Source organism: Wyeomyia smithii, chromosome 3 (assembly GCF_029784165.1).
Source record: "Wyeomyia smithii strain HCP4-BCI-WySm-NY-G18 chromosome 3, ASM2978416v1, whole genome shotgun sequence".
Lineage (NCBI taxonomy): Eukaryota > Metazoa > Arthropoda > Insecta > Diptera > Culicidae > Wyeomyia > Wyeomyia smithii.
The window spans coordinates 195,724,036-195,736,039 of NC_073696.1; the positions used below are offsets into that span (position 1 = coordinate 195,724,036).

The 12,004-nt window shown below is 36.9% G+C and overlaps 1 protein-coding gene across 2 annotated transcripts in view; it reads left to right on the forward strand.

Annotated features, from left to right (window-relative positions):
* The first annotated feature begins 5,417 nt into the window (after positions 1–5,417).
* LOC129727342 (fructose-bisphosphate aldolase-like) overlaps positions 5,418–12,004 on the forward strand; it is a 75,419-nt gene continuing 68,832 nt past the window's right edge. For both annotated transcript variants that reach the window (XM_055685086.1, XM_055685085.1), the window contains exons 1-2: positions 5,418–5,554; positions 8,548–8,707. In XM_055685086.1, the coding sequence (XP_055541061.1) occupies positions 8,573–8,707 (135 nt within the window). In that variant the 5' untranslated portion in view covers positions 5,418–5,554; positions 8,548–8,572. The remainder of the gene's footprint in view (positions 5,555–8,547; positions 8,708–12,004) is intronic.

The window sequence follows — 12,004 nt, forward strand, 5'->3', positions numbered from 1 at the left end:
AAATAAACAAACTTTACGTATCGCAGCTTGTTGTTTTGTATCTGTTTGAACCGATTGCTTGTATGCAATAAAATCATTTAAAATCCACTTTATTTTTAAAATAATAATTTCGCGTTAAAAACACTCCTTTAATAGCAGGAAATAAGTGGATAGTAGCAATGTAGACATATCTAAACACAATTAGTGAAGATTACAACAAATATCAAGCTCTTCGAGCACTTTTTATCACAAATTCAAAAAAAAAGTAAAGTGATCAAAGTCATCCCAGTTTACGGTACCAGTTTAATCGACAAGGTGTCGCCGAATTTCACTTTTTTGAATCTGCACAACTGGAAATTTCTCTATAAAAGTAGTAGAAATAAGGTTTTAGCTTGTACAACGTGCTCATAATGTGTGTATATCAGACCCAAAAATGCTGAATGTGAATTAAAAATTATAAAAATTTAAATAGAAATTTTCGATGCGAGTTTGCAAATGCGTTCTTCTCGAAACTATGAATTTTGAGTTGTTCCAGTGTTGCACGAAACCGACGATATGTATTTTTCAACACCATCTCAATGGTAATTGCAACTGCAATTACAATTCTTAGGGAGGGTTTTCTACTATGGAACGAACACATCATTGTCGAATTACCACGCTTCAAATAAAAAAGCAAACAAGTGAATTTACATAGAAATTACCCCGATTGAGGTTTTGTTTTACGTTATCCATAATTCGTATAATATGCACATATAATACATATGAATGAGCAATTCACGCTGAAAACAGGACATCTGGTGCACAAGGTCTTTCATATTTGATATAAATGCACATAGTTTACAGAAATAGAGAAAAATTGATAACGTCATTTTTTTTTTCTTCACAAATCATTTATTTGACACGGCACAAATACAATTCAATGTTTAACGGCGCCAATTATATCGGATGACTTAAAATCTATAAGCAAATTTTTTATCCTCGCTGCCGACTACGAGCTGAAATTTAGTCTATCTTAAAACTAGCATGTATTATTCAATCAGTGTTTTGTAGTTGAATGGTCGTCTGATGATCTTCGAATGAATATGCAGCATGTATAGATTTGTTCTGCTAAGCCACGATGTCATGAGCTGGGACAGGGGCTTGTAATCCTCGGGTTCTGAGGGTATTGTGCGGGGTCTAGTTGCTGGTTTTGGTTCGTTGTTGTTGTTCGCTGGTGCTCAAGTTGCCATATGGTGTGTGCCGCTGAGCCAAGATATAAAGAAAGGCCTCGGGTTTTCCTGGCGAGTTCGTGTGGGGTTCAATTGCTGGTTCCAAAATCGAGGTCTACGAGGTGTTCTTGCCGTTTTGTTGAATGTGGGTGGAAAGAAATGGGACTAGACTTGGGCATGGATGGATTTCAGGAAAATGTATATAAGAGACATGTAGGGTAGGTCGCGACTCGCCAAGACATCACGAACAGGGACAGCTGGTTCTCTACCCTCGGCCCGGAGGGAAGTTATTGGCTTATACCTGGCGTCACGGTGTACAGGACATGACCAAACAACGTGCTCTATGTCGTGATAACCTTCACCACAGGCACAGATACCACTTTCCCCGAAACCAATACGACGGAGATGCGCATCAAATCTATAGTGATTGGACATAAGCCGAGACATCACGCAAATGAAATCTCGACCTACATCCAACCCCTTGAACCACGGATTCGTCGATACCTTGGGTATAATAGAATGTAACCACCTTCCCAGTTCCCCTCTGGTCCAAGAATTTTGCCAATAACGTCATTTTTGTTTGATCGAATTTGTTTGATCCCTTGATCACTAAGGGGTGAAATAGTTTATAGAAAAGTGGAAATTTTAACAATTCTTGATGTTTTATTTGAGCTATATCTCTGAAACTCGCTTTAGAACTTACTACAAGTAGCACTTTTTCGTAAAGGAGAATAATAGGGCTTTCATTTGGAGGAATCAGAATTTGGCCGCCATCTTGAATTTGGCCGCCATCTTTGATTATATCAGAGAAATGCAATTTTGGCCATGTTCGCAACTACCGATTTTCGATCTGAGACCAGCATTGGAAAAATTCAAGTGCAGGTGAGCATCAGTGTAAACCTACCAAATGAACGAATTTTTCGAACGAATTTTCAAAATATTCAATTTTTGCTGGATATTTTTAGATGCAAAAACCTTTTTTTTTCGAATTGAAAAGTACCGAATCGATGATAAACAATTATTAAATTGATTGTTTCAGAAACAGCATTAGTTCATTTGGTGTTAAAAGGTACTTATCTCGTAGTTAGACCTATTACTGATAATGTTCCTGAAAAAAATTCTTCGACTAGATATAATGTAAAGCTGAACAGTTTTTGAATTTGAACTTATGCTCTTTTTGATAAACAGAGAAACAAATCGACAGTATTTTCGTTTTTTTTTTCGCAGATTCTGACTTCTAATACGAAAATGCAAAATCATGTATAGCATTGAAGGAATCTACTTATTATGAGGAACAGAAATTAAAAAGAGAACCCAGAAAACTCAGTGTCGTTTAACACTGGAAAGATATTTATATTTTCATGTGCATTAAGAGATGACAATGACATCAAATTAGCGCAAAATGCAAATTTAGCGTCATAAGTTAATGGTCGATGTAAATAAACCCCAGGGTTTAGGTTTTAATCTGAGAGTTTTAATATTTTGTTTTTGTTTAGGAAAACCTAAATTAATCTACCTAGCAGTCAGACCCAGCCTTTCTCATTCAAACTTATTATTTGTAAAAATAGATTTACATGGACGCTTCAATCCAATAAAAGTATATCCACTCTTTGGGTTCTAAACTATTGATGTTGTAATTGAAGTATAAACTATGAAACTTGACGTTATGTTAGTGCTTAAGAAATAGCGAAATAAAAGAAATAATTCTTAATTTCGAATTTCATTTCATCGCGATCGATACCGGGAACGTTCAAATAGTACGATACCACATTTAAATCATGTTGAGGCCATATATATTGATCAAATCAGGTATAGTTTTAAATAGAGAATTTTTTTTCATTCCATAACATTTGAACCACATATCAAGTTGTTATGAAATTAGTTATTTGTAAGTTTAAAAGGTAACTCGTTCGTATGACACTAGTTATGTTAAATAAGTCGTGTAATCTTTGAGATAATAAACAACAATGTTTCAACAATTTGATACGTAACGGTTGCTTCAGATCGCTTATAATCAAATGAGATGGGAACGTATAGAGCACCCGAATTATGAAACCACTTGTTCAAGCATAATTCATCAGTTAACCCTAACAAGCCCCTTTATCTGATATCAATATTGTTCAAATCGGTTGTGTAGTTTCTGAGATAATGAAGTTTCGTGGTTTTGAGGCAGCTGTACCTATCATTTGACTCTAATTTAGTGAAAATCGGTCCAGCCATCTCTGAGAAACATGAGTGAGATTAAATAGTCTCCAGAACACGTTTCTTTCCATTCTTTGAACCACATGTCCAATCTTTATGAAAAGGAAAATCAAAAGTTAAGGATTTTAGGTAGCCCGTTCAGTTGAAGTTAATTTTGTTGAAATCGGTTGCATAGTTTCTGAGATATTGATGTTTCGTGATTTTTACATTCTGATACACAACCTCTAAACTAGAAATCCGATTACAATAAAATTCAATAGAGTCTTATGGGGCAACTAGACCTTTCATTTGCAATTAATTTCATTGAAATCGATCCAGCCATCGCTGAGAAAATCGAGTGAGATTGGGAGAGCGTTACACACACACATACACACACATACAGAAAATGCTCAGCTCGTCGAACTGAGTTGAGTGATATACGACATTCGGCGCTTTGGAGCACTCTTATACCTTTAGTTTTTTCAGATATTGCTATACCTTTGTAGGAGGAAGGCAAAACACCTTGATAACATTTGCTGGATTTATTTTTCATCCTAAAAAACAAATTTTTGGTAGCCAGTGAAACCATACCTAACAATTAAAAACATAACAGTCAAACACATATAATAATATGTGTCAAATATATGACGCGAAATTTGTTTTTGATCGTGGTACAATCGAAACGTTACTGTACTCATATTTAGGATGGACTCGATTTTATATCATTCGATTAAATATCATTTTAGATTCGATTGTTTATAGTAGGGTTTTTTTTCTATTTCAAATATGACATTCTTTCCTCATTTTTTGAACCACGTGTTCAATAATCATATTTCATCAGTTATCCTTGAACTAGCCCGTTCATTTGATACCAATATTGTTCAAATCGGTTGTGTAGTTTCTGAGATAATGAAGTTTCGTGATTCTCACATTTTGATACATTACAGACTAAGTTACAGACCGATTACTGTTAAATTTAATAGGGTGTTATAAGGCAGCTAGGCCTTTCATTTGACACTAATTTTGTGAAAATCAGTTCAACCATCTCTGAGAAAAATGAGTGAGTTTGAGTAGTCTTCGGAATATAATTCTTTTCAAAGCTAGATTTCACATTTTAAAACATAAGAGGCAAAGTAAAAGTCCGATTGCAAAAAAAATCAATAGGGTCTTATGGGGCAACTAGACCTTCCATATGACACTGAATTTGTGGAAATCGGTCCAGCCATCTCTGAGAAACATTAGTGAGATTAAACAGTCTCCAGAACACTTTTGATTTTTACATTTTTAAACATAACCTCTAAACCAAAAATCCGATAACAATAAAATTCAATAGAGTCCTATGGGGCAACTAGACCTTTCATTTGCAATTAATTTCATGAAAATCGGTCCAGCCATCTCTGAGAAAATCGAGTGAGATTGGGAGAGCGTTACACACACACACACACATACAGAAAATGCTCAGCTCGTTGAACTTAGTCGAGTAATATACGACATTCGGCCCTTTTGAGCACTTTTATACCTTTAGTTTTTGCAGTGATTGCTATACCTTTCTAGGAGGCAAAAACGATGCACTGTTACAAAACAGTGGGCAATATTGTTGAAGTGAGGAGTTGAATTAACGTAGCCTATCTTTTCAGGGTTAAACAGAATGTCTTGCACTAATGCAGCTTCTCAAGAAACCTCTACTATTTCGTAAAAATTTTGTGCGTTTCCAATAGCAACCCTTATAACAAACAATCGGTGTGTTTCTCGGTTGATTTGCAACTTCGACAGCTCATCACAAGTTGTGATTCACAACGATTGCAAGTCTTTCACTAATCGGGCAACGGGCTTAGTGCAACAAGCGAAATTCTGCTGTATATCACATGCTGTATATCGTGCACAATGCACGATGTGAATAGGATTCGTATCCATGAATTTTATCTTTATCACAGTAGCGAGGGGTACGTGTCTACCACCAGTAACCTACGTTACGTTACAGGCTAGCTGCATGAATTTGTCGATAGAGTTCACCGCGCTGCTGTGCAGCGTTTCGTTTTGTCAGTGGCGACCTTCATTCAACCTTTTGACGTCTCTCGCGTGGACTCAAAACTCTACTCGCAATCCAACTCGTCGTTCAAACTGAGTGTGTACGCCTTCCAGTGAAGATCGTTAGAAGCTCGTGTGTTTTTCCTGGTGAATTTTAAGTGAGTCCAATAATTAAAATCTCTGACAACTTTCTTTCGGTGGTGATTTGCAACTTCTAAGCAACCTTTGGGGAATTATCGGCGACGGTAAAATACGCGTGTGGTTTCGACTTATCCCGGGATTACTCAACCGAAGCTATATTCGCAACTCGATTGCTGATGTCGTAATCTATCAAGACTGCAATTTTTCGCTATTTGTGTGTGAAGATTCCATTATGGTGCGGTGGCTGTGCGCTATGTGCAGTTTCCAGTGGATCTTTTTTTCATATTCGATGATTTGTTCGCACGTTTCAGGTGTTTTTGGGGTTTTCAATTTTTAGATTGTGACATTGCAATAACCTTCAGAACAGATGAAAGCTGAAAGCACTTTCCTTTTCAAAATTATTTGGGAGACGGGGTGGTGAAAATAGCACCTCCTCTTCCAGCTACCGATGTCAACGCTCTTACATCTTTCAATTGACCTTTAACAATAGGTTGTAAGCTAGACAAATATACTTCTGGTTTCTTTTAAGCCAGGTTTTGTGGGCGAATGATTCTTCTAAATTTAAAAACCCTTCCAGAAATAATTTATATCTCTTCGAAATGTATCGAACAAACGGATTCTGCGCATCGTGAAGAATTCTTTTCATCATTCTGTGCAAGTGGTGATAGGAAATTTTTTACTCGTTCAATAGAAATGGCGTTCCACAATTCACCTGCAAATAGAAATGCAGCCTGTGAAAGAGAGCCGTATTATTTCTTATCAATTTATTTTTCGGATTATTTTTATTGGTTTTGTTGGTTGGAAACATGCCGGTTTTCACTTTCGAAGCGAGTCGCACAAACAAAATACACTTTCAGTTACGTCACGTCTGTCGGTGTAGTACATTCGGTGTGTTCGATTGACCTTATCAGTGCTCAGGTCAAGTTCAGCATCGCAACTCTGCTTACGGCAATGTACGTCACCAATTCTTGTTCCGTGTAAGGCACATGCAAGAACTTTGAACACCATTTTTCAGCTTGAACATTATCTGCTGGCTGGTGGTTTAAGGTCATGCCGGTCTCTGCGACTTGTTTTTGTTGTGCATTTGTTTTACTATTAGATTATGCAAGTAGGGTATCTCGTTATATCGTCAAACAATTTGTGTCATATTTTAATCTGAAGTAGGGTATCCGCGAATATAGTAAAAATAAATAATATCAAGCTGAAATTATTTTTGGTTAATATCTTTTGAATATATAGGTAAAATTGGTCTGATTACCCTACCACGATGGCAACAAGCGTACTGCGCGAATGCCGACTTTTGCCTGTCTTTCCATTGTCCATATTTTCAAACCCAATGGCGGTCACCGAAAGCTGACCTGTTTCGTTTTTGAATGTCAGACAAGATGCTTAAGTTTCGGTTTCCTGAATAACGAGTTTTTGGTTTCTAGGGATATCGCTGCAGAATTTTATTTTTAACTTATTTCTTTTGGGCAACTCTCAGACTGATGTGTGTTCTAAAGACACAAACAGAGGCTGATGGATTGTGTTGTTGAGTGTTTGGACCTAGGCGTGCCTGTTATATAATCAGTGTGTGCAAATAGTACTAGCAGTTTTATGAATGAAACAAAAAAAACGAGACGGTTTTAGCATTGCAATGCTTTTATTTTGTGGTTTCACTGCCAAGATTTTTCCACTTTCGCTTTCATGGCGAGTACGCTCAATGTTTACCTGCTCTATCTTTTATTCGTGTGGTATATTGTTGAAGAATACAACTATTACTATATATCGTCGGTTTCGTGCAACACTGGCACAGCTCAAAAATCATAGTTTCGAGAAAAACCCGTCTGAAAACCAGTGTCGCAAATTTATTTTTTAATTGTTAAGAAAACTGCAAAGTTTTCGATACGCAATATTCATTCAACATTCTCGGGTCTTTTATGAACAGTTATTAGCACGTGGTACAAGGTAAAATTTCAATTTTACTGACTTTGTGAAGAAATTTCGATTTGTGCTGCAAAGGATTTTCTACTCATAACTCTGAAATTTTTGTAAATTTTCAAATAGGTTTTCGTGAGATGAAACTTAATAGTATCTTGCATCGTTTGCCATCAAAAACTCTAAAGTGCAAAATTTTGAGTAGTGCCAGTGTTGCACGAAACCGACGATATATATTATTCAATTGGTTAGATATAAATATGCTTATTTATGTAGAATTATTGCAGTTTGATTGCGAATATTAAATCACTAAACTAATTTCCACTTAAACGTGATTTAAAATGCTTCTTACTGACGATTAAATTTTCTTTTGATAACCGTTATCAGGCTAAGATTATTATTAAGCAGGTTCCTCTTTTAATTTACATTATTGAAATTGTTTGCCTTAATACATATGTACAAACAATGATTATTTCATACACTATCATTACTGTCTACTTAGTCGATGTTTTAGAATCAGAACTTCGGTCGCCAGAGCATATAAACAGTTGAGTTTTATCACTCGAAAGTGATAAGACATCAAAACAATATAGTCAAGCGTCCAAATTTCTCGTGCGCTTTAACTCCAAACCGTCGAACATTTTCTTCCGGTAATTTTCCTGTACTTCAGAAATGAAATGTTTATTTCTGGAGCAAAACTCGTTTGATGTAAAACCTCCATGATTTGTCGTCATTATATCAAGCCCCCAAACACGTAAGCAGACGGAAAATTTCACAACAAGCGAAGATGTTGCACTACGGTGAAATATTTCATGCAACGGACAATGATGACGCCGTCGACGTGCGCAGCAGGGCAAACGTTGCGTGTCTACAAAGCATGTATAAACCCGGCGGCACGTGGTCTTACGTCACCAACAGCGTTACAGTGGGACGACCGACGTGCAACAGAAAATTAGCGTGTGACATCCGACGAATAACGGACAACACCCTCTAGTAGCAAATCACCACTAAATGTTCCCCTAGTTCAAGGAGTTAACCATTTAATTTCCATAAAATTAGTACGAAAAATAACATTTGCTTTGCAACATTTTAGATTTCCAAAACTCAAACAAATCAACATGACTACCTACTTCAACTACCCACCAAAGGATGTCCAGGAGGAGCTGGCCCGCATCGCCAAGGCTATCGTTGCCCCCGGCAAGGGTATTCTTGCTGCTGATGAGTCGACTGCCACCTGTGGCAAGCGTTTCGCTGTGAGTATACTTTAGATTAAGACATAGTAATAGTGCTAGTAATTAGTGAGTCGCGTTCTTTTGGGTACAGTTTGGAATATCATGTTTGAAGTCCAATTCGAGGTCCGATCGAAACGGAAACTTAGAACTTCCTTTAAAATTGGAATGGATGGGAACAGAGTGTTCCGGAACAGGCTTAGGATTGGGTAATGGGATAAAAAAAAGCTAGATACTCCAGGTGAACGAATATTACTGATATTCGTATCATGTGTATTTCAAAGTTTCGCTTTCCAAATAAAATTACAAATGATCGTGAAGAAAGTGTTCAATTTTTGTTTCAAAATATAGTCAAAAATACATTTTACCTATATTCAAACAAAATAGTTCATTATAAAAAAAAAAAAACAAAATAGTTTATTATAGAAATTTAACCACTTAAGATCATAAACGTATGAATTTTTGAAGTACATACGAAGATGGTCGAACGAACCGTCAAAATTTATTCTGGTCTTGCGGTGAAAATTTACAACCCAACTTTTTAAAGTTTAAATATCGTCCAGAAGTCGATTAAATTTATGCACAATAATAATATAAAATTCTAATACCTATCGTACCATGTTGTACAATCTTAAATTAGGGGCCATCCACATACCACGTGGACAGCTTTGGGGGGGGGTGGCTAATGTCCACGGTCCATACATTTTTTTTAGAATTTATATGGGCAGTTGTCCACGGAGGGGGAGGGGGGGTCAAAATCGTTAAAAATCTGTCCACGTGGTATGTGGGTAGCCCCTTATCAGTTTCACGTATCACGTTATGCCGTCAATTTCGTCTTTCAAAGAAACGGCAAATTTGAAAAAAAAGCAAAAAATGTTTAGCATCTAGTGTACATATTTTGGCACCAGTTTAATTTAAGTGCATCACCCAAAACTGCGCTTACTATTTACTGATAATATTTTCTCACAGACTACGGACTGAGAACGGACTTTTAGCCTTGCTGCGATTTTTGATCGGGCCGGAAGCTTAATTTTTCATTCCCACAAATACAGCATTTTTGAAATAAGGTCACTCATTGTTTTCTAATTACTGTTACTGTAACTAACTCTTTGATTGGTTCTGCTTACGTTCAACCCTCAGGAGACAAAATTCATTAACTTTTTTTTCCTCTGTGTGGACTCATCACTGCGACCAGAGACATTTTGATCTATTGTGATATTGCCCAGGTGTTTTCTGTACTCCGCACTTCATATTATTGGCAGTATCACTATTGAAGTGAATGATGCGCTTTTCATTTATATCCGTGCTTGTGTGTGAGAGTTTACCCTTTCATTTCAAGCCCACTGCTCTACTATACCGAGCCTCTTTTTCTATCATACCAATATCGCCAAATTACAATTCCCTGAAGAGAATTATTATACGTTACTCAGAACAGTTTTATTATAAGAGGGACTTTTTTGTTAGGATGAAAGTCAGCAAGGGTACAATAGAATTCAGCTTGAAGGAAAGATACCTTTGTAGTGGAGAGCCTGAGAATTAACCCATGTTAAAGTCCTTTGACAACCTAATGGCCTGATTCTACTAAGATTCGAACCCACGACCACTCGCTTATCAAAGCGGACTCTGTAACCTTACGGTTACGAAGCTCTCTATTCATTAACTTTGTTGATCGAATTTTATGAAGCCACCATCCATTAGTGCGGATATGGTTGTACCTCGGAATTAACTTGAAAAATGAATAGATAAGTATAAAAATCGCAAAATATCAATAAACATTGTGACTTTATTTCGTTTGATTTCTTAGTTTCTTTATCTTTATTGTAACATTTTTTATCAAAAATTATTGTTTGATAGTTTTATATTACAAAGAGATAATTTTTATAGCATCACAATCCTCTTTAAAATCAAGCTATCACTTTTTGTGTCAGTTTATGTGTCCAACCATAAAACTTCTAATACTATCGCCAATGACAAGATAGACGAAATATCTACTTGTAGTTCTTATGTCTTAGTTTTGCTAGAAAATGATTTTCTATCACTGAAATCGTGCCCAACGAATCTTGTCGAAAGACAGTTTTGCAATATTTTCAACATTTGTCGAGTATTCAAAAAAAAAAAAAAAAACACTTCTGATCATTTGGCATTGATACTCCTGTATAAAGGCAATTGCTTCGCAGAAGCGAATCGATGTGCAAGAATCGCAACCACATAGTTGCAGAGTCTGTTTGACAAGTGTGGGGTCATGGGTTGGAATCTTAATAAAATCAGGCCCTATGTAGTTGGTTGTCAAAGGAATTGACCATGGGTTTATTCTCAAGTTCCTCACCACGTACCCTTCCTTCATGCTGAGTTTTACAAATAGCCCTGATAAACTTTTCTCTTAGTGGAATAATTCCTCATAATGGAACTGGCCAGAGCAACGTATTCTTCAGGAAACTGTTACCTTGCAGCTACGGAGCTCCCCTTTCTATCGTAAGTTGAGACTTGAGCCCAACTGGTGAGTCATAAGTAGCTGGACTAGATGAAAACACGTTTGGTGAAAACCTTTTTCTTCAAATTCAATTCCTTATTTCATGTCCACGCAATATGCATTTGAGGTGTGAAACAATTTGACATATAGTGGCCTTCGTCTTCAGTTTTCCTCGATATTCCTGAGACCCCGTCCTCATGGTGTGGACTACCTTGCGGTCCACTTTTTTGGCACATCTGATGATACGAGATTTGTGTGTTTGGGAAATTTTCTTCCTTACTTATTTCCCTATTGTCTTTCTTTCGTACGGCATGGCTTCATGATTCTAACCACCGTACACTGTTTCCAAAGCTGCAAAAACGTGATAGAAATTATTTTGACACAAAAAACTTGAATTTAGAGCCACCGTGCTCAACCACGTGTCGAACTTCTTGGCTAGTTTCCAGATACTTCTGTTCTAGGTAACAGCTTCCAATTTCGTCCGCTTGGTGGCGCGTGAATTTCTTGTGAATCCCCGTCTAAAAGTACCTCTTCACCTCCGATTTTGGATGCTGTCCAAGCCTCCCAAATTCCGGCGATAATAGAATGTAGCACTGTCTGCTTAAAGAGAAAATACAAGCATGCAAATATGTGTATCTTCTCTGACAGCCAAGCTGCTCTAAATGCGTTAAAAGCATTCTCATGCACGTCAAAACTGGTGTGGGAGTGCATTCAACTGCTTCAGCAGTTGTCTAATCAAAACTCATTGAATTTTTTCGGGGTTCCGGGACATTGTGAAATGAGAGGTAATGAAAAAGCTGGTTAACTAGCCAGACTAGGATCTTCTAAACAGCCAGTTAGCGCTCTGTCAC